At 45.7% G+C, this 23,250-nt stretch overlaps 2 protein-coding genes across 6 annotated transcripts in view; one reads left to right on the top strand and one right to left on the bottom strand.

Moving 5' to 3' along the window:
* The window catches only part of USF3 (upstream transcription factor family member 3), a 31,141-nt gene extending 13,799 nt beyond the window's left edge, over nt 1-17,342 (top strand). For all 3 annotated transcript variants that reach the window (XM_068698569.1, XM_068698577.1, XM_068698584.1), the window contains 4 exons: nt 31-59; nt 2,947-3,029; nt 4,531-4,627; nt 5,742-17,342. In XM_068698569.1, the coding sequence (XP_068554670.1) occupies nt 31-59; nt 2,947-3,029; nt 4,531-4,627; nt 5,742-12,181 (6,649 nt within the window). In that variant the 3' untranslated portion in view covers nt 12,182-17,342. The remainder of the gene's footprint in view (nt 1-30; nt 60-2,946; nt 3,030-4,530; nt 4,628-5,741) is intronic.
* A 3,288-nt stretch (nt 17,343-20,630) lies between these two features.
* The window catches only part of SIDT1 (SID1 transmembrane family member 1), a 37,403-nt gene continuing 34,783 nt past the window's right edge, over nt 20,631-23,250 (bottom strand). For all 3 annotated transcript variants that reach the window (XM_068698594.1, XM_068698603.1, XM_068698609.1), the window contains 4 exons: nt 23,013-23,118; nt 22,600-22,710; nt 22,211-22,324; nt 20,631-21,914 (listed from right to left, as the gene is read on the bottom strand). In XM_068698594.1, coding sequence (XP_068554695.1) covers nt 21,852-21,914; nt 22,211-22,324; nt 22,600-22,710; nt 23,013-23,118 — 394 coding nt within the window. In that variant the 3' untranslated portion in view covers nt 20,631-21,851. The remainder of the gene's footprint in view (nt 21,915-22,210; nt 22,325-22,599; nt 22,711-23,012; nt 23,119-23,250) is intronic.

Below are 23,250 nucleotides of genomic sequence, written 5' to 3'. Positions count from 1 at the left end.
ATATCACTGTTTTCCCTTTATGCTTAACAGAAAGAAAAACCGGGAGACACATAACGCAGGTAGGAACATGATTTTTGGTTTTTGGTCTAGAAATAAGCACATATTCTTTGAACTATTAAAACTTACTTTGCATGGAGAAGGTTCTTTCATAGAAGTTTGTTACATTAAAAAAACAAACAAAAAAAAAAACACCCTAGCATCTTTCTGTGGTCCTGCTTAGAATACTTGTGCACAAGAGCCTCTTGATTGGTCTCCAGGTTGCTGTTTTCCACACAACATGTCCAAGTGTGAAAGTATGACCATGTACCCAATCCTACCATTGCTATTAAACTAAAAAGTAAACAATCTCTGTTCAGTTATAAAGGAAAATGAATGCACAGGCATTCACTCACAAATAATTATCACCTCATTTAAAACAGAGGTAAACACTTAAGCAAATCAGAGAGAAGTATCTCATCCAAGAGCTTTAGAGGCTACATGGATTAGAAATACTCCTACAACCTGTCTCTTGGGCACCCACCAGCAATTCTGTGTGAATACCATCTGTATGCTGTAGGACTTCCCTCGCACAGCATGCAGCCCTTTGTCTCTGTCAGATTTTAGCTTCAGTGTCATTTGATAGGTATCAGCAGAAAGGCTTCGGAAGAGTCTGACAGATTTATCTATATAGCTAAGAAATGCTAGGCTCTGAATCTGGTCCTCACTTCATTAAACAATACAAATGTGTGGTCTTTACAAACTCAAATGGAAAAAGCACTGAGCAGTTTCCATGTGAAAGCTGTGGAACATAAAGCTTGTAGGGCTGTACCCAGGGTGCGGCCAATTTCTTAAGGATTAAGAAGTATTAGGCAATAATCTTATCAAGCCTACTTTTAAGATTGCCAAACTCATTCTAATTCTCAGTTCCTGTTTTGCTTGCTGATAGCTTCAAAGTCTTCATCTTCTGGGCTGAACTCTGCAAGATGTGGGGACCAGCTCCCTCCAACCCTGTAGCTTGCTTAGTCATTAATATCTGGACAATCTGAGTAGAGCAGATAATACTATGAAAACAAAGGACTAGCACTTCACAACCACTGTGGTATCTGTATGTATAAGGAACAGTAAGAGATACAAAAATTAATTCCCAAGGATCGTGGGTTTTAATGTTTATATAGCTGCTCTTGTATGACTGACCACTAGAAATACTGGTGAAACTCGCATCCATTAATGAGCTTTTAAATCCATATATGGTTTAATTGGATAACATCATGTAAAAGTTACAGATTTAACTCTTCAGAGCTGTTAAATTGCTTTAGAAGATAGGCTATAGGATTCCTTTAAAAGCTGAATACAAATGTCTGCCTTGGTTTTAAATAATAGCGTGAAATGCAGCTTTAGTTCAGAGTAACTGATTTGATCAGTTTTTATTTCTTTAAGGAGTCTGTTGTTCATTTGTTCTAAATGAGGGTGGCCTTTTGCTGTAGACATGTTAGAACTGGGAAGAAGTGGAATGATGTTCAAACATTGCCCCTGCCTTAAGTCTGGCAAGTGACTTAGTCCTCAGAGCAGAGAGGACACCTTGTGGATATACTTTAAATGCGGTGTATGTGACAGATTCCCATGTGCTTCAGTTCCTTTCTAAATGGAGACTTGGGACAATGCTTTTTATTTTTCCCCCCCATCAGACTTTGTCTTTGTTTTACATCATAAATTTCTTGCAGAGGACACTTTATCTTACTGTATTAGAATAGCATTTAGTGTATCTAGGCCTGTATCCATGAACACCTTTCAGTTTGTCCTGAAATAATAATAACAATAACAATAAAACTTCAGTAATTTGAAAAATGTAAATTGAAATGACAGACTGCTGAAATAAAACTGCTTAAATCAGTATATCCTTGGTAAAGGAGCACAAAGTAAAGCATTGTTTCATTTGTAGAAAATGTACGTTAACCTTTGGGTTACTGTGTGTTTCTGTATGCCATCAAAACAGCCCTGCTGTACAAAACATAAGGCACAGTGAATGACACATTGCTTCAAATCTTGACAGAGCTATGACAGAACTTTATTCAGGCTCTTGTGTACAAAGAGCTTGCAGAGAAAACGTAGAAATCTCAAAAAGAAAAAACAACAAAAACTTATATAAGACTGAACTATATTGGAAAGAAACTGACAATGGAGGAAAACGGGGATTAATACTATCTGGGAAAAAAAATGCCCAGAGGTACTAGATATGTAGTGTAGACCCTTCTTGCAACAGTGTCTAGGCCTCATGAAGAGATAAATGATGTTACTAGAGGACTGTAATTTAAACGACCTTCTCTAAATAGGTAATTTGCCAGAAATATTGCTTATTAAATATTTTCTTTAGTCCCAATTATAATTAGAACTTGCACAGCAGTTATAGCTTTGAACATAAAAATGAGAAACTGATAGTGCCTAGAGCTGGAGCTAGATTCTGTGTTGGCTGCTCCATCAATATGAATTTAACATTCAAATCTGATAAAAAAGCAAATTATCTCTCTTTTGGTGCTAAACTGCACCTTAGGACTTAAGAGACCCAGGTTTTGTTCCTAAACCTGCAACTGATTCTTTAAATAATCTTGTTTCATTTGTTTTCTGTATGCATAAAATTACTCTGTCTGCCTTGTGAAAAGGTTTTAATAGAAATCAGCTAAAAAGCATTATCAAAACCTGAATTATGAGTTGCAATAGCTTTGCTTTTTCCACAAAGGGCTCCTGAACATCCCCACCTTTTAAAGATACTGCTTCTTACATTACAGCTCTTAGTGTCATTGAATTCTAATTCAATAACTGAGCTTTACTTTAGAGGATTTTTTACCTACCATATTATTAAGGTCCCAATAGCTCAGGAAATAATATATTTATGAGCCCTTACATTGGTGTTAGTTGTCCTGCTGTTGACTTGTCCAACTAGATGACAAAGTGTGTATTATCTTTACTTAGTGGAGAGACATCGAAAAAAGAAGATTAATGCAGGGATAAACAGAATTGGAGAACTCATTCCCTGCTCTCCAGCACTCAAGCAGGTAAGTGTTCATTCAGAGGTACATAGAAGTTTCCTGTAAAATGCTTGTGTGTTTCCTTGTCCATAGAAGTATAAATACTTATTTCGCTATTTGTCCCACAAAGATCACAGACCTGTCTGAATTAACGTGCTTGCAATCTTATTAGTTCTTTGTAGTATTAAAAAAAAATAACAACAAAAAAAAGGATATGTAATAGACTTCCTTTTTGGAAGTACAGGGCCACATTAATGCAGTTGTACAGATTTTGAGCTTCATATCTGAAGGTGTTGCACATAACTGTTGAAGGAATGAGTTGGACATGTGACTGACCAACTTTCTCTTTGATTCACATTTGCGGTATTTTTGAGAAGGCATGAGACAGACTCATTTGCCCGTAGCCATCTAGTCATCCTGCCGATGTCTGCCTGTCTGTTTGATCCACAGCTTCCCAAAGTTCTCATTAAGAGCGAATATTACTAACAACAGAAGATAAAAAACCTATTTCAGCTGCTGCCTTTCCTGTGTTGACCAAATAGCTGCTCACCCTCTCTTCCGATGAAAGGGTGGCAGGATGGACAGAAGTAGGTTGGATCTGGCCAATAGGTTGCTGGTTGGATTGTGCAGCTCCTGTTTGTCAAGTTGTTTTCTACTGTTTAATGTGGTCTTTGCAATGCTCAACTGGTGAAAGCTATGGGTTAAGCAAAATCAGTTTTCAGGTCATTCTCCAATCCCTCCTCTGCCCTTTGCTGGTGATCGCTTAATGTCCCAAGATATAAATTGAATTGCATGTACGTTTCTTTCTGTAGTCTTCGGTATAATGAGATGAAAGCAATTCTGAAAGTCAGATGCTAATAGTGAGGTAAGACAGTGTCCTTGTGAGAGATGAAAAGACACAATGACAAAGGCTGATGCACAGAAGCATCTTTTCCCAGACACAACAATCTACAGCAGAGACTATTACTACACAACAGCAGAACAAGAAAGAAACAGAAAAATGAATGAGAAGTTTAGCAGGCAAAATAAACATTATCTTACAAGAAGAAGATGGTGGAAGGGTTATGGTATGTTTATTCATCCCATAGTATCCAGTATATTAGTTTCAAAATTATGGAAATGCTTCCTTGGGTAATTGTTCTGTGATTGCTTCTTTTCTAATAAAATATGTATGAAGCCGTGTCCTGGAAATTTTGAGTCGTGTATATGTTTATTAGTGAACAATAATGATGCTTGCTACTTGGATTCTGTGGCTTAGTATTTAGGTTTTGGCATCAGAAAATTTCAGCTCCATCATGAAACATTTAGTTCTTTAAAAACTCAGAGCGTTTTAAGGTCAGTATCACCCATGAAATTTCTGGTTCATCTTTTAATAAAGAACAAAAAAAAATGTTCAGAGAATCACAGAGAAAATCATCATTTTTTTTTTTTTTTTAAATGAAGACTGTTGGAATAAATGCAAGATCTGTTATTGGTAGATCCAATGATGAGATTTCTCCTAATGTTTTCTTTGTTTTTTCTTTTAAAGAGCAAGAACATGATCCTGGACCAAGCCTTTAAGTATATAACAGAAATGAAAAGACAGAATGATGAACTTCTGTTAAATGGAGGGAACAACGAACAGGGTAAATGAAGTTTTCACAGGAGGCTTTAGAATTTCTGTCACTTCTTTCTAATGTGTGTCTGTTAGTATTGGCTGACAACAAAGCCAGGGACTCAACAGACTTAATGAATCCCAAGACATACATGCAGGGAAAATACATCCACTTAGAATAACTTGAAACAAGAAGTGAAGAAAAGTCCAAGTGCATGTTGTTGTACATAGCTATGAGATATAAAGCAATTGTATTGTGATGTAAAGTAAAGATCTCACAGGTAATGCAGTATCATCTAGCAGATTCCATCCCCATGTATTCTACTGTAACATGCAGACCAATTTCTGACACTGCTAGATTTTTTTTGTTGGAAAAATGGGGTTTCCTTCAAGCATATTCTTTTTTTCTCCTTCCAAATACTTTGAAAGTAGTAACAATCTACTTTATAAAAATATAATACATCATATAAATTCTTACTTAACAGATGCATAAAAATACAGTGACGGAGATACGACAGAAATAATCTCAGAGCTAATGTTGTGGTTTGTAGTTTTTATTTCTCCACATAGAATAGAATTCTATTAAATTGTTCATCTTGTTGATGTAATTGGATTTGACAAGCGTAGTTGATTTTCCTAGATAGGTGAGCTGACTCCAGGTACTGTTTTTTGTGGCTTTACTAAGTGCATTGTATTTAGTTTTGCATATCATTTTCGTACATAATGAAACTTAGTGTCCTGGAAGGTCGTAAGATTACCGATTCAATTAAACTGATTTTAGTGCCTGCAAAGGATCAGGGAAAAAAAAAAAAAAAAAAAAAAAAGATAGCTCACCATGTTTGTTTTTCAATTGGTAATTAAATGATTAGTGTTCAGTTTCATCTGTGTTTTTTTAACTAATTAACATATTTAACTATTGGTAGTGGAGTATTCTGTGGATTTCATTACTTTCCTGATCAATTGAAGGGTTTACCAGGATACTCTTAATTTACATTATTTAAACCATTTGAAGTTATTATTATTTTCCATACATTGCTAGTGATGTATTTCAATATTGCATGGAACTTACTCTCCAAATCATGTGGTAGTATTACCTGGTATTTGCACAAGTGCTGAAGTAATGGATTGCTCTCACTGTTTTGCAGCTGAAGAGATAAAAAAACTCCGGAAACAATTGGATGAACTTCAGAAGGAGAACGGGAGATATATTGAACTACTGAAAGCAAATGATATTTGCCTGTATGATGACCCTACAATCCACTGGAAGGGGAATCTCAAAAATGCAAAGGTTTCGGTTGTTATTCCTGGTGATCAGGTTCAAAAGAACATCATCGTCTATTCAAATGGGAGTCAACCCAATGGAAATAACCAGGGAGCATCTGTCCAGGGAATAACGTTTAATGTTAGTCATAATTTACAAAAGCAAACAGCCAATGTTGTGCCAGTTCAGAGAACTTGCAATTTAGTGACTCCTGTGACAATTTCTGGTATTTACCCTGCAGAAAACAAGCCACGGTCTCAGAGTACGGTTTCTCCACTGGCACCCGCTCAGCCAGTCCCAGCAGGGAATGTTCTTGAGCTTTCCACCCTAGAGAATGAGCAAGGTGTGCTTGTTACAGCCACCTCACAGAGCACTTCTCAATCTGGAACAGAACAGGAACTACAGCGTTCTCTAAGTAATACATCACAGAATGATCAAAATCTCTCCAAAAGTAAAAACGATGAGGGGTGCCCAAAATTAATGAAGAAAACACTCCTGCAGGGAATCAGCCTTCCTTCCAGTGCCTCCACGGAAGCCTCTCAAGTTCAACAGGTGAATGCAACCTGCTCAAAAACACCCAGTTCTAGGAATGAATTTCAAGAAGGCTGTGTAATTTCAACCAGTGACACAGCTTGCGTGCCGTCTGTGAGACTGTCTAGTACAGATAGCTTTTCCTCTGTAAATGTCCTCAAAAGTACAGACTTGGTAAGTAGTGCTGCAATGCCCATGACTTCTGCAGCAGAAGGAATTAAGGCCGTAACGGCAATAAGCACTCTGCCTGCCAGTCCCCTAGAGAACTGCTGGTCTTTTTCAGGCTCTACAGGCGTTGGCACTTCAGACTTGAAAAACATGAGTAGCCTTACACGCATGCCTTCAGCTGGAAACACACAGACCACGTGGACAACTTTGCAGCTAGCAGGCAATACTGTTCAGCCACTAAGCCAAACACCATCCAGCGTGATGACTGCGCTCCTGAATGAGCCCGGTAACAGCACTGGTACTGTATCTCCTGCTCACAGCAGGCCTTTGACTACAAGCATTAGTCTAAGTACTTCTCTGCCTGGAGATGTGCAGGCAGCTGAACAAATCGTAGTTACCTTGCCCTCATGTCCGTCCTTACCTATGCAGCCATTAATCAGCCAGCCACAGGTTAAAACTCAGGCTGCAGGAAATATCCTTCCACTGAATTCAGCTATGCAGGTGATTCAGATGGCGCAGCCAGTTGCGTCAGCCGTAACAGGAGCACCAGCCAACCAGAATGTCATAATTCTCCAGCCTCCAAACACCACGCCGTGCCCTCCAATCGTGAGAGCAGAAGTCCCTAGCCAAAATGTCAGTCAACAAATTGTAATTATACAAGCTGCTAGTCAGAATCCACTTCCTCTCCTGTCTGCCCAGCCTTCTGCTTCTGTGAGAGTTCCTGTGAATGGGCCTACTGCGATTGCAAACTCTAGCAACTCTGTACAAAATGCCCCTCTTCCACAGACTTTTGGGGGGAAACACCTTGTCCATATATTACCAAGACCATCCTCTTTGCCGTCTTCTAGCTCTACACAAACATTTTCAGTTACGATGTCAAATCAGCAGCATCCTCAAACTATCTCATTGAACGGGCAGCTTTTTGCATTGCAGCCCGTGATGTCTTCATCTGGAGCTGCCAACCAAGCCCCTATGCAAATTATTCAACCCACCACCAGCGAAGATCCAAATACCAACGTTGCCCTCAATACGTTTGGTGCTTTAGCTAACCTCAATCAAAGCATATCACAAATGGCCGGACAAAGCTGCTTACACTTGTCTCTCAGCCACCCTGCCAATCCCACGACTGTCCATAACCAGATCGCCACGGTTAACTGCGTGTCGTTACCGACTTCGGTGGCATCTGCAATATCTGCAGAGGGTTCAGTCTTAGCTAGTGCATCTAACTCAATAAACGCTTCCCCCAAAAAAGCTGCTGCTGGCTTGCCAGCTAATACAAAATCAAAAAGGGCAAACAAAAAGCCAAGTACTAAAAAACCCGTGGCAGCCAACAGTAAAGTGTCCTGCCCAGCAATTCCTTGCAAAGACACGGGGAAGGTAGATTGTGCTCCTGTGGAAACTGCGGCAAAGCATGCAAACGGTGAGGGGCTGCCTGAAACCATTCCGGCAGCATCGCAAGCTTTAGCTACGTCGCAGGCGAGTGGTGTGGCAGCACCAAGCGTTGCTGACTGTCATTCCAAAGAGCCTGAGCGCTCTGAGCAGGCAGCAGGATCCTGCCCTGTGCCAGAGCTGCCTGCATCCTCACCCCTGCAGCCCACGGTGTCCGAACCGTTGGTGCCGGACCCACCGGCTGCCAAAGATGCTGCTCCTCTCCCGCAGGTGTGTCGGTCTCAGAGCAATCCACCCGCTGCTTCTGCCTTGTCAGAGGCTTCTGCACCCCGCGAACCCCCTGGCACCTTAACGACCTCTCGTACTGAAGCACATGTGACAAATCCTCAGGTTGCCGGGATGGCAGCAGCACAGAGCAGCACAGCAGATCACACTTCCAAGGCAGGAGCAATTTCGGAGTCCTGCAGTGTTCCGCAGGATTCTTCAATCATCATGCAAGATGCGGACTTGTTAGAGGGGCAGGGTCTAACCAAAATGCTGTCAGATCTCACAAAAGAAAGAACAGCTGAGGAAAAAACCTCTTCTTTTACCGTTCAGGGGGAGCATTCTAATTTTCCCATGGAAAACTCAAAATCAGCAGAATCAAATGTTGATTTGCCTGAGAAGCAGGAACTTCTGTTAATGAACTCGGAGGGAGATTCTCTCTCCCAGCATCACAGCTGCATTTCTGATCAGGAAGTAGTTAGTGCTTCCCTCATTGCCAGCAGGCAGGCAGACTCCCCAATGTCCACCAGCTCTGGTAGCAGTCGAGGCTTCTCAGTGGCATCGATGTTGCCAGATACCACCAGGGAAGATGTTACGAGCAGCACATCAACCAGTACGTGTAACAACTGCACGTTTTCAGAACAACCCGACATCGTAGCTCTTGCAGCAAGAGCTATTTTTGATCAAGAAAACCTTGAGAAAGGTGGAGGAGGAATGCAAGTTAACATGAGGGATGCCATCTCTAAGTCAACTGAGGTTGCATCTCTGGAGAGAGAGCAAGCGACTTTCAAACCTTTACCAGCGAAAGAAAGCAATGCAGGGCCATTAGAAACAGCATCCAACAAATTCAGTGCTCAGGATACGGTGCAAGCAAATGTTGATAGACAAGTTGAAAAACCAAGCTGTTCCGTAGGAGGTGTGGAGACCTCAAACACTTCTTTGCAGATTTCAGCCTCCCAGTCACCAAGCATAACCAGTTTAAGTGTGAATAATCTCATACACCAGAGCCGCATTGTCCATCCCCTCGTGAGTTGCCCAAGTTTATCCCAGCCTTCAGAGCCACCAAGTGTTCCTGCAACGGTGAGCCTCTCCCTCCCATCTAGTTCGTATGTCAACCAGTCTCCGGGACCAGCTATGATGAATGAATATGCTCAGGAGCAACTGAATGCTATCAGGGCAAACACCATGCAGGCCCCCCAGCTGCAGGAATCGCACTTAAAGCAGCAAGGCCACGAAGGTCGCAAAGACTCTGCCAAGCGGGCTGTGCAAGATGACCTTCTGCTCTCCACAGCAAAGAGGCAAAAGCAGTGCCAGACGGCACCTCTAAGGCTCGAAGGGATGGCTCTGATGAACCGAACACCAGAGAGCATTGCTGATCAAACACAGATGCTGGTCAGTCAGATTCCTCCTAACTCATCGAATTCAGTGCCATCAGTGAGCAATCAAGGGCACTCGGATGGCCTTAACAGGTTATTCCCATCAAACAGCAACTTTGTAACGCCAGCTTTGCGACAAACTGAAGTTCAGTGCAACTCTCAAACATCGATTTCAGAACAGCAAGGTCAAGCAGGGCAGCACTTGCAGCCGATTCAGCATGGTCCCTCTCAAGGCATATCTCATCTCCACAGTAATCATCCCTACTTAAAACAGCAGCAGGCTGGGCAGTTAAGAGAAAGGCACCACTTGTACCAGCTGCAGCACCATGTCACTCATGGGGAAAACTCAGTCCACTCTCAACCCCACGGTGTCCACCAGCAGCGAACAATACAGCAGGAGGTGCAAATGCAAAAGAAACGAAATCTTATCCAGGGAAGCCAAGCCACGCAACTTTCTCTACAGCAGAAACACCATGGGAGTGATCAGACGCGGCAAAAAGGTGGTCAGCCTCATCCTCACCACCAGCAAATGCAGCAGCAGATGCAGCAGCACTTTGGAGCTTCCCAGCCTGAAAAGAACTGTGAAAATCCCGCAACAAGCAGAAACCATCACAGCCACCCTCAGAGCCATATAAACCAGGAAATTATGCATCAGCAGCAACAAGATGTCAGCAGCAGACAGCAAGGTTCAGCTTCTGAACACGTATCAGGGCATAATCAGATGCAGAGGCTTATGACCTCGAGGGGCTTAGAGCAGCAAATGGTGTCCCAGGCAAGTATCGTAACTAGGCCATCGGATATGACTTGCACTCCTCACAGGCAGGAGAGAAACAGGGTCTCCAGCTACTCTGCTGAAGCACTCATTGGGAAGACACCCTCTAATTCAGAGCAGAGAATAGGAATCTCTCTTCAAGGCCCTAGAGTTCCTGACCAGCTCGAAATGAGAAGCTATCTCGATGTTTCTAGGAATAAAGGGTTGGTCATTCATAATATGCAGGGCCGTATATCTGTCGATCATACGGTTGGCTCAGATGTGCAACGGCTGTCTGATTGTCAGACCTTTAAGCCAGCAGGACCCAATCAACAGCCAACAGGCAATTTTGACGTACAAGCCTCAAGGAACAGCGAAATTGGTAATTCTGTGCCATCCCTCAGGGGCATGCAGTCGCAAGCTTTCCGAATTGGTCAAAATACCGGGCCGTCCATCGAAAGACAGAAGAGGTTGCCTTACCCACCAGTGCAGGGTATTCCAACAGGAAATACCCTTCCATCAAGGGAGAATGAAAACACATGCCACCAAAGTTTTATGCAGAGTTTACTCGCCCCTCACCTCGGAGACCAAGTTAGCGGAAGCCAAAGATCCCTCCCAGAGCATCAGAGGAATACGCAGTGCGGCGCGTCCTCCACGATCGAGTACAACTGCCCCCCAGCGCGAGAGAGCGTCCACATCCGAAGGGATGGTGACGGTCAGACCAGGGAAAGCTGTGACATGTCTATCGGTTCAATTAACACGAGGAACAGTTCTTTAAATATTCCTTTCTCGAGTTCTTCTTCCTCGGGAGACATTCAGGGTCGAAATACAAGCCCAAACATTTCCGTACAGAAGTCCAATCCCATGAGGATGACCGAGAGCCATGGGACGAAGAGTCACATGAATACGCCAGTTTCTAGCAACATGCATGGAGTTGTGAGGCCCACTCACCCTCACCCTGCAGTTTCTCATGGAAATGGTGAACAAGGGCAACCATCCGTTCGTCAGCCAAATTCTTCAGTTACTCAACGATCCAGGCATCCTCTGCAAGATAATGGAGGCTCTAAAATACGTCAGCCCGAAAGGAACCGGTCTGGAAATCAAAGACACGGGAATGTCTTTGACCCTAGTCTTCCCCATCTTCCCCTGTCTACCAGTGGCAGTATGATCCTCGGGCGCCAGCAGTCTGCGATAGAAAAAAGAGGAAGCATCGTCCGCTTTATGTCGGATGGCCCCCAGGTGTCTAACGATAACGCAGCCCCCGACCAACACACGCTCTCCCAGAACTTTGGCTTCCCTTTTATTCCAGAGGGTGGCATGAACCCGCCAATAAACGCCAACGCGTCTTTCATCCCACCCGTTACCCAGCCTAGTGCCACTCGGACGCCAGCCCTAATCCCGGTCGATCCTCAAAACACGCTGCCGTCCTTCTACCCGCCATACTCCCCCGCCCATCCCACTCTTTCCAATGACATTTCTATCCCTTACTTCCCCAATCAAATGTTCCCTAATCCGAGCACAGAAAAGCCAAGCAGCGGAGGTTTGAACAATCGGTTTGGATCCATTTTGTCCCCTCCCCGGCCTGTTGGTTTTGCTCAGCCGAGTTTTCCTTTGCTTCCGGACATGCCACCGATGCACATGACCAACACGTCACACTTATCCAATTTTAACTTGACGTCTTTGTTCCCAGAAATAGCCACAGCTCTTCCTCCAGATGGTTCAGCAATGTCGCCTTTGCTTTCCATTGCAAACACATCTGCTTCAGATTCTTCCAAGCAGTCCTCGAACCGACCTGCCCACAATATAAGCCATATTCTAGGTCACGATTGCAGTTCAGCTGTATGAAGACTGATCGACTGACTTTTAGTCTGATGCGTTGTTTATATATTTAAGGAAAAGAAAACGGATCTTACTGGCATCCCTGAAGAGCCCATTCATAGCATCACTGTTTATTTGCCTAAATGTATGTATATGGGTACGTTTTGTATTTATATACACACTGTATTTCCACCCACCTTACTAACTTTAAAGCACCAGTGCCTATAGCAATGCTTACTTACAAGAAAACGGTAAGAATGCAACATTTAGAGCTGTGCAAATATCGATTGTTGATTTTACAACAATCGAGTCTGATGGCTGATTGTCCCGGGATAATCGCCACCCTCAGTAGTACTTGGATGTAAAGAAAGAAGTGAGAACATCCGAACGAGAGATAGGAAAAAATGCTACAGATTTCATTTTAATTGTGATGTGTTTACCTAAAACTAAAGACGAACTTGAAGTGGCTTGGGTTTCTCTTCTTCCTCTGTAAAATATTTTCAGGAGCCTCATAACAAGTCAAGTCTGTGTTAATCCAGCATTATTTGATAAAGCCATTCGTTGTGCAGCTTTTGTCTCTTGAAGCTTGTCAAATACACATGACTTAAGGCTGACTTTACCTGGCAAAAATTACTGTGTCTCTATGGTCAGCAATTAAAAATACTGGTTTAGAAAATTGAGATTTCTTTAAAGCATGATTTTCCGTTTCTAAGACAAAATTTATCTGGATCTGTTTTAGCAATGGCATCTGTTACTGCTGAACTTGGTCAACATTTTAGTGTAGTTTACTACCCCTGCTGGGGTGGTCAACAGAGACAGCAGCCCTCTTTGTTGCCATTTCATTGTTCATATGCTGCAAGTTACCTCAGGGTGTTTCTTGAACCTTGTTTAGCACCTTCTTAATGTCTTTTTTTTTTTTTTTCCCCTCTCCTCTTTTGGCCCATGCTCAAACACCAGCTTTCTGGTTTCTAGGAGTGTCAGCCCTCTGTTGCATTGGACAGCACATGGGAGGAGCACTGTGCCCACGGCACCCCACAAAATTAATGGGGATCCTCGTGGGCACAGCAGCTCCTTAACACTGCCGGCAGCGTCGGGGCCTAATTTAATATCTGTACTTTGCACTTGAATGCACCTTTTGTCTAAACCCGTATGACTGTGGGTGAAGGAGGAACACCTTCAATAATGTGTCAAGATTGAAATACTGCATACCAGGAAGACGTGGTTTGAGCATTGTGAGGAAGGGGGGGATGTGTTTGTGCGTGCATGAGGGATGCAACGAATGTGTGTGTGCTAGCCAAGTCTCCGGTATACTTCCACAGATTCTGATCCTATTTCATTGAATGGAAAGGGAAAAACTAGGTAAGGTTTATTTATTTATTGGCTCTACAGTGTGATTTTTTTTTTTTTTAAGGCAGAAATACGTCTTTTAAGTGTGTGGAAATACCATTTCTGACCATATTAATAAAATAGCATGGTAACTTCAGGTTTCCTCATATGCAATCTTCCCACACCCGGCTGAGAGGCTTTAGCATAAAAAAGAATTGGGCAAAACAGACTGCAGTCCATCCTGGTGATGTCTCCTTTCTTATAACCTGGGGTATGATGTTTTCCTGCAAAGCTAAGTGAAACAGTTCTGCTTCAAATCGGGGATCACCTTTTAATTCAGATGAGGAATATCTTTAGGACACTAAACCTAAGTGGTGCTTCGCTATTTTTGTGTTTATTAGAGCTAACTGATGGAACCTTTATTTTACTTCAGAGCACGCCTGCTTTTCTGCACTTGCCGCAGACCAGCAGCGTGTGCTCCATGCAGAGCCGTAGCCTCAGGAATGACTGCCAGTCCTCAGAGCTGAGCGGGCAAACTGCAGGTCTGTGTTTGGTCTGAGCCATTCTTACTCTCATGAAGTGGCATTTGTTATGAGTAAGCGTATTTGGCTTTCAAGACAAAGTAGTGAGAAGTTAAGCCCTGGTTTAGGGACTTTACTTAAAGATGTTAATCCTGCTCATCACTCACGTCGTACTGCATCAGTGTCCTCTGCTGGGGAAGCTCCCCTGCTCCGTGATGTCTTTCCAAACTGGAGAGAGCCTGTAAGCTTGCCTGGATATCTTTGTTCCTTCATGTTGATTTCACTATTAATTTCACTGGTCTTGTATCAAGGTTTAATGCAATCATGAGTATTCAGTGTAGAACATACTGTTTGTGTTGGTTTTTAGCGTTTTTTGTTTGTTTTTTAAGGTGTACATTGTTTGCTGAACAGGCAGTAACTGCATCAGTAACATTTGTGTGCCCCTTTTCTGTTTCCAAAGATGACCAAAAAAGCAATCTTATTCCCAGGATATCTGTAGTGCAGGCCATTACCACGGAGGGATCTCAGTGGTGTAAGGCCTGATACCTTAAAGGAGGCTGTAGCGAGGGGAGTTTTAGGTTGGATGTTAGGAAGAACTTCTTTACCAAAAGGGTTGTTAGACATTGGAACAGGCTGCCCAGGGAGGTGGTGGAGTTACCATCCCTGGAAGTCTTTAAAAGACGTTTAGATGTAGAGCTTAGGGATATGGTTTAGTGGGGACTGTTAGTGTTAGGTCAGAGGTTGGACTCGATGATCTTGAGGTCTCTTCCAACCTAGAGATTCTGTGATTCTGTGTGATTCTGTGATTTTGCAGCAACTGCACAGTTTGCTGGTGTGTGGCTCAAAACTAATCACTCCATCACCTTCATTCTTCTCTAGAGGATTGTACCTTGTGTTCTCTATTCTTTCCCCCTCCCCCCCCCCAGATTCTATTATTTTCACTGTTGACTGGCATTTAAATCAATTTAACTCAAGAGAAATTGGCTCTGATGTGTGGTGGTTTGGGCTAATTGGCAGCTGGGGCTGGTTTTTGCTCAGTCTGGCCGGGTGCCCTGCTTTGAGAGTGACTTGTGGGCTTGCCATGGAGCTCACATTGGTGCTCGCCTGCCTGTAGGAGGACGTATGATGGGCTGGATACTTTGCATCAAAGGAGAAGAAACGAGATGTTAGGTACTTTTGTTAGCTTTTAATTATGGAATTGCTTTGGTTTTCCTCTTCACTGTAAACTAATTACCCCCGTCTTTCCACATGGACCAGGCCACAACTCAGCTTCTTGAGTTTTTTCTGTAGTTCAGGACTTTGGCACGTTGGTGCTTCAGCTGTCTGAGCGCTGGCCCTTTCCAAGGGCTTTGCTCTCAGCATGAGGAGTGAGTGGAGCGTCTTCACTGTTGAGCTGAAAGAATATTTTTCTTTTTCCCCTTCCCCTAACATTGAAACTGTTTCTAGGTATCAGGTTGATGAAATTTTAAGGAAGGCTTACCTTACCTCAGACCATGCCCTTTTTTGGGGAAAAAAGCGTGTGAAAAAGGAGCTTCTGTAAGTTTTGCTGATGAAATAATTGCTCTACTTGTTGTCATAGGAATTCTATAGGCAAATGCATTTTATTCAGCAAACTTTCATCATGCCAAGAAGAATGACTTGGTATTTTAAAGTTCTCTTGTTTTTAAAAATATATTTGGAAAAGATTTCATGGTTTTAATTGTAATTTATTGTTCTGAGAGTGGAATTGTCTCTTCCAGAACGGTTCCGCTGGATCTTTCTGAAGGCTGCTTACTCTAAGTGGGGGTTTGCTTTGTATTTGAAGAGAGGAAGAATACTCCGTATCGGTTAATTTAACAAAATAGTAGCGAAAGGGAAATGTTCAGAACTACCTCTGGGGTGGGACTGCCACAGTGGACAGGCGTTGTGGTTTCAGCTTGTCCTAAACGAGTTCAACAAAAATAGCAAATGGGCAGAGGGCTGAGTTGCGGGTATATTCATGTAATCCTTGATTAATCCCTTAAGAAACCTGGGTGAATACGAGCAGGATCAGATTAAGCTGAAAGCAGGCAATAAACCAGTAACGTATTAACACTGCTGTGAGTCTGATTGAGAGAGAGGAGCTCATTTAAGTGCAGCTGAGGAAACGTGGAAATGACTTGAGTGTGTGTGTGAGCCGTACCGGAGTGTGTCTGGTAGCTCCTGCAGCCACAGCACTGCTGCCCGGGGGCAGAGCACCTCTCTGAAGAGAAACGCGCTGTGCTGGGGCCGCCACGGGTTTGCACAGCTTGCATACGGCACTTTAAAGCTGCGCTGCTGCTGCAGTCGGTCACCAGTGCTGTTGCAGAAACAAATCGTTTGGCAGGGCGACTGCAAAGGGCATTCCCAGAGAAATCCCTTCATTATTTCCAATCTCCTGGTCTCTTTTTCACCTTGTTCTGAGGTACTTGTGCAGCCCTGGCTCAAGGACTTCATTCATTCATTCCTTTCCTCTTATTTTCCTTTCCCCCACTGCCAGCACTGCCAGCAGCTGTGAGGACAGGCATGCCCATGCAGACGCAGGTTTGCACGCAGCTCTGCCTTCAGCCTCACGCTGCCTCCCTCTGCTGTCCTCAGAGCAGAGCTAAGACCAACGCTTTATTCCCACTTGTTACACTGAGAGCAAATTATCCTGTGAAGCAGTGATTTACCAGAAATATTTGGTCACAATGACACAAAAGTCTTCTCTCTGCTAAGAATCCTTACTTAGTTACACAAAAGCCATTTATTAGTTGCTGATACCAGTTTTTGTACAGTAATTTCAGAAGAAACCTAACTGAATTTTTACAAGCAGGTTCCAGGTTTGCAATATGCTGTGCAGTTGCAGTGATCACAAATGTGAAACAGCCGAGACAGCAGTGGGTTGTACCCCTGTTCCTGCCTGCTCACTGTGAGAAGGAAAGCAAAGATGGATTTTGCCACAGGAGATTAATCAAAGATGCTGTTGCCCTCCACAATGTAAATTATTTATATTCAGTCCAGAATTTTCTGCTGTGCTCCTGTTTTATACAGCTGTAAATTACTTGGATACAGCGCCACTGGAACGTCCTTACTATTTTGTAATGGAAAAAGGAAATCCGCAGTAGAATATATAATGAATGAATAGGAACATCACCTTGCAATTGTAAATAAGATCTGGTTCTGTTTATTTTGACATCTTTTTACAAATGTGTCGCATTTGGGTGTAAATATCCCAAACCATGACCTTGTTCAGAGTTCTGAGATTTCTATTGTTAAATGTAATACTTTGTTTAATAGCTGTAATAATTATTTGTATAGATATGAACATGATAGTATTTTATTAAAAAAAAGGGAAAACGTTCTCTGAGTGCTGGATTCTTTTTGGTGCAGCTTCTTTCCCTGTGTAAAAAATAAAAATGACGTGAGATGGAAGGCTTTCAAGGTAAGTAAAAATAAAATTTTGCTTTGAGAGTAGGAATTTACAGTTACGCTTTTCCATCAATCCATATTCAGTAAGTATACGAGAATGATGTGCCACTTTATTTGGCTATATATAAAACTATGTGATCCAGAAGAAATGTGTACTCAATCTAAATAACGCAAAGCAAATATTGTCCCTGCACAGGTGGCAGTCATCAGTGCCTTATCGCACCTTCCCACCCATCACGCTTGCAGGCCTGCTCTGGGACAAAGGCCCCGATCCTGCTGGGCTCATACAGGTGCTGCGAGTACAAAAGCACTGCTGGGACTGCCTGGAGCTGGTTCTTCCCCTGCACCACCCAAAATCACTTGACTCGGTGACAGCGCTGCGCTGGCTTCTGCTCAGGAAGGTGTTCAAGGCCAAGGCAGGTTCAGCACTGAGGTGTTGCAGGAGATAGGTATATAAATATATATCTGTATATATAAAGCCAAAAGTTAGTAGTGCTTCTGCTTACAGAACCAGCAAATGCTTGTACCATGACTTAGCAAATCAGCACACGTTTGTATTTAAGAACCAACTGTTGAAAACAGTATCTGTGCAGATAGGGTGGTTTTCACCGAGGGAGGAAAAAAAAAAAAAAAAAAGGAAAGGATTCACTGGGAAACTGAAGTGTTTGTTCCTCTTCTCAAGAGGTGTCAGAGCAGTTTGTGCTGAGTGTAGGAGGGATGAGCACATGGTAGTGGAAGCAGGGACCATGCGACCAGTGAGTGCTGCAGGACCAGCGGCAGGAGCTGCTCTGTAGCTGCTGAGGGCTGCCCGGCCCAGCCTGGCCAGAGCTGCTTCTGCCAGCACTGGGTTTGAGGTGGGAGAACTGAAGCACGAACAGACATCAGGGAGGGCAAAGGCAAGAGGAAATTTAAGTCGCCGCATCAAGCTGTAGGCACAGAAGCAGCAGGGAGATGATTCCAGCTCCTCCTCCCCCCTGTCTTGGCGTGAGGCGCCTCTCCTTGTGTTTAGCTCTGTTTTTCTGCTCGTCCTGTGCCAGTCGCTCCCGCGCTGCTGCTAACACCTTGCTGTGTGCCTGCCGTGCTCAGCGCAGCGAGCCCATATGCTGCTCTCCTACCTCCTACGCTGACCCTTCCCACTGCTGTTCAACATTACAGTTTCTGCTCTCAGAGACCATGACCAGCTTCTTGGTTAGCAACAAAAGCAGGCTTGGAACAAGCTCTGAGACTACAAGAGGAGAAGCTGCTGCTTTTTCTCCTCAGCTAAACCCAGGTTAGAGCAGTCCTGCAGGCAAAAGGCCATCCTGCACCCGGCTGAGCAGGGGACAGGGGCGTGAAGGCAGCACAGAGAGCAAACAGGACTTTGGATCAGCCCCACCAAGAGCAGGATCCTGACACCTTGCCAAGATCAACAGGTTCTTAAATTGACGTCACTCCCCTGCCCGGCCCTGTCTCAAGGGGTCTGAGGGAGGCAGAGTCTGCGAAATCTTGTAAGAAACTGCACTGGAGGCACTGGCCAGAGCTGCCCACTTCATGATGCTCCAGCTGCTGGTGTTGATGGGCCATGTTCTCAGCCCCTCTGTGCTCCCAGCACTAAGGATTTAGCCCACACACTGCAGTGTAACCCACACAAAGCCACGTAAACCCACCACAAAGGCCCCTACAGGGCTTGGCCTGAACTTCTCCAGGCACTTGCTGGAACCAGGAGATGGCCAGCGCAAGGCCCACGCTGAGGACTCCATCAGGAAGTTTTCTCCCCTCTTCCTGCTACATCTCCAGTCCTGCCCCAAAAGCACTGCCTTGCTTGCTTGTAGACTCACCTCACCAAGTGACTTCTTCACGCAGCCCCCAGGTGCCACCACGCAGCCCTGCCTCTGTCCTCTGCTCCTCCTCGTGGAGCAGGAATAAAGAGGCAGAGAGGAGAGGGCACAGAAGGTGCTGGCAGCGCTCAGTGCCATCACCGAGCATTGCTGCCTGACCTTAAAGCTCCGGGAAGAGCACATCCTGCACACCTCAGCCTCCTGAGCCGCACAGAGATTGCTGCCACGGGTGGTGGTTTCGCTGCGCAGAGAACTGGAAGTGCAGAACTTGGGCTCCTGCAGCAGCCCCTGCATCTGTGGGTAGCAGGACAGGGTAGCACAGAACATGTGTTGCAAATGTGTGTGAATGCACACACATATAAAAATGTGCCAAACATTCATACACTTCTAGGTACAGAAACCCAACTGTCTCCATCTGTACAGCAAGCTCACAGCTGTGCCGAGCTGGAGGGATCTCCACAGCCCCACTATGAAGCCCAGATCAGAGTGGCCCAATTTGCTGCCCTCAGCAGTATGGATTTGGGGTTTTTGCACCTCAGGTTTCCCTGCAGTCTCTGCTTATGGAGAAGAAAGAAGAAGCTGCGGGCAGGCTTGTGTAGCTGGTGTGGGATTCTGTCATTTTAGCTAGACCAAGAACAGACGGCAAGGCTGCAGGGTGGCTGGATAGACAGCAGGGACGCTCCTCAGCCTGAGCCTCCTCTGCAGGCGCTTCTCAGGGAAAAGCAAGTGGCATCTTTTTTTTTCCTGCAGCCCACGCTGATACCTTGAAGAAAGAGCAGCTCACGCTTAGCAACAGGTCTGCAAAACCCGACCTTGTTCATACCTATTCCAAGTACTGAAAATACACAACTCCATCTGCACGGCAAGCCTGCAAGCAAGCCCAAGGAAGCCTAAAGCATTAAAACCCAGCTCAGCACTCCACTGGAGGGGCTGCCACGCCAAACAAGAGCCTCTGTTCCCCACTGAATTGTCCTCATGGGGCTAACTGGAGCAAAGAGAACAAGCAGGTCATGGGTACCTCTGCTCAGGAACCTTTGTGAGTGTCACTGCTTGCTCTTAGTGACACCTGAGGATGCCAGCAGGTGTCCCTTGCCCCAGGCACTCCCCTTGCCGCTGCTGAGAGCTGTAGCGGGAAGAATTCAGATCAACCTGCAGAGCAGGGAGCCAGGAACATTCATTTTATTGACCATCTTGACAAACTCCAACTTAAAAAAAAAAAAAAGTAAAATAAAAACCAGTTAGTCCAAAACCTTCCTAGGAGATACAGACTTCTCAGAGTAGGAAATTACCAGTCTTCTACTTTGGTAAACACAACTGGAACGGAGCCGTTGCATCACTGAATACATGCATATACACCAAGGGAAAAAACAAAAGGTCAGATAACAAAAATAAGGACAGCAGGCCTTAAAGAAGAGTTTTTAATCCAAAATTAGCAAAGCAGGTCACATTTTAGATGCAACACCTGCACCAATTCACATCTCATTCTTTTCTTCTTTTAAATAACTGATAATTCAGGATCACAAGAATGTGAAGACATTAAAAAACTTCAGATGCAGAAAAGTTGAAGAAGTGGGGTGGGTAAAAGTTTGGTCCAGATCTCTAGACAAAGAGTTCAACCCCAATGTCCCCAAAACCTCCTCTGCACCCTGGTAATTATGGGAACCTGCTTTGCCAAGTTTCCCAAAGCTTGCAGGAAGAGAAAGTCTGAGGCTGCTGGACAGCTTCCCTACTCCCCCCCACCCCTTTAGCGAGGCTCCTGGACTGGGCCACGGAGCAGGAACCAAGGAGCACAGAACCCAGGGCTGTGCCTTCACCACTCCTTCGTGGTCACAGCACGTTTGGTGCTGTAGGGAAACCACCGCACTGACAAGCAGTTGCATAGGAGCTGCCAGATAAGGGGTGGGAGGTGTTTAACACGTGTGGGTGAGAGGGGCTACGATAGCAAGGTGAGGCTCTGCCCCTGGCAGAGCACTGGTGAGCGGCTCTAGCCCACCAGCCACCTCCAACGCTGCAGCCCCTGGACATGTTCCTCTTGTTACCGTCGCTCCCCACCAGCTACAGGAGGAGCCTCTCCCGCAGAAGAGCGAGCAGTCCCCGGCCGCCACCTCGGCTTGGATCCTTTGCTCACCTGGCAGCTGTTCTGCACGCTGGGGTGGTGGTGGGACAGAAGCCAAACGCAACCCCTGGGCTGCCAAAAGGGACCCTCCAAGAGCAGCAGCCTGCAGGGAGCAGGCCCCGATGCAGGAGGAGCTGGGTTGCACCTCTCAGGCTCACCGGAGAGGAAGCCGAGCACATCAGCAGGGAGGAAGGGAAGCAAAGGTGTTAGGTACACCTCCTGTTTCCTCCCTCTTCGCTGCCTCCGGGACCCGCTGCACCCACGAGACAGAGGGCTGCGCGCTGGTTGCAGCTGCTGGGTCGTGCCTGCCCCAGAGGGTGCGGTAACGGAGGAGCAAACATCATCTTCCCTCCCCGTCCTGCCTCAGGTACCCCAGCACCCTTTGGTGCTCGCTGTGGGATACGGCTCCTCCGCCCCCATGGGGCTGCAGGCCACTGAAGCAAGCCCGTTCCCCACAGGCACCGGTGGTCCTGCGCCTTCAGCCCAGGGGCTCGAGGACGCCCCCACGCTCAGAAGACCGGGATCTTGTCCCTGCGCACCGTGTCCAGGTCGTCATCCAGGGTCAGCAGGACCTAAGGAGGGAAACGCAAGGCTGCTTCAGGTCTCACTGCCCAGCCACAGCTGGGGAGATCGGCTGCGTGACACACAGCCCCTGAGGGGATTTGAGGCAAGGCAAATTAGAAAGGGTGAGCCTTGATTGCAGTGGCAAGGGAGCACCCCACTGGGAAGGATGTCTCGAGGCGGAGCCAAGAAGAGTTGGGGCACTTCTGTGGTGTTGTAGGGCGGCTGCAGCTCCACGTGCACTTGGAGAGACACGGAAAAGGAGGAGAGGGTGAGGCCATATGGCAGGGCTGAGAGCAGGGCCTACCAGAAAGGAGAAGAACAGAGCAGCTGCGGAGAGGAAGTGCCAGACATCGTGGTCATCGAAGAAGCCCAGCAGGATGCACGGCCGGTTCTTCTCCCGGGACTCTGCTGGAGTCTCCTAGGGGAGAGAGCAGGACCCTGTCACACACACTCAGCCCTCCAGAGAGCACCCTGCTCTACCCCTCCCTGAGGAAGCTAAGAAAAAGCACTGTGGTGACTGGACATGAAGCAAGAACATGGGAGGAACGCGATGGAATGCGTCACACCTGGGGAGGGCAACATTTTTGCCCACAGAATTTTAGTTTATTTTAATTTTTGTAGAAAAAGAACAACAGGAAGGAAAGGTGACACGAGACAGGCGCAGGCAGAAGGAATGTAAAAAGGAAACATTACCTCCCAGCTGCTGAGGGTCTGGAAGAAGAAGTAGAGGGCAGCCGCCCACACCACTGCTGTGGCCACGATGCAGAACAGGGGGATGGGCAGGAGCTTCTCGGAGCTGCGGAGCTGCAGGGAGGGATGTGGCCTCACCACGGGGGCTTCCCAGGGGCCAGAGCCACACACGGGGCTGCCTACCTCCATGAAGGGTCGCCCACCCCAGGAAGATGCAGTCCAGTTGTTACCCTGAAGACAACCACTGCACAGCATCCCCTTCCCAATGCCAGCCCCTTGTCCTACCCCATGCCCCACCAAGGCCTCCCCGTGCCCTTCTGCAGCACTGCAGGAGCCCAGACCGTGGCCAAAAGAAGGTTTATTCCTTCCCCTTCAGAGGCAGGCAACCCTGAGACAGCTACAGCTCCCTTTTTTACCTTCATGATGATGTAGAAAGCCAGGTACAGCAACAGGTTACAGATAAAGATGCCCAGTATGTAGGAGGCAAAGTCTCGGGGCCGATACACCAGCCCAAAGATAGCACTGAGGGGAGAGAGGGGAGAAGAGACATTAATTATACAGCTTCTTTCATTGGAGACTCGGTACATCCCCAAACTGATCAACACCTGCTGCTTCCCCCAAACCACGGGACGTGGCAACATTGCTGCAGCCTCC

The sequence above is a fragment of the Anas acuta genome, chromosome 1 (genome assembly GCF_963932015.1).
Source record: "Anas acuta chromosome 1, bAnaAcu1.1, whole genome shotgun sequence".
In the NCBI taxonomy this organism is placed as follows: Eukaryota; Metazoa; Chordata; class Aves; order Anseriformes; family Anatidae; genus Anas; species Anas acuta.
Note: the sequence above shows the minus strand (reverse complement) of the source record. Positions and strands in the feature narration are given on the sequence as shown.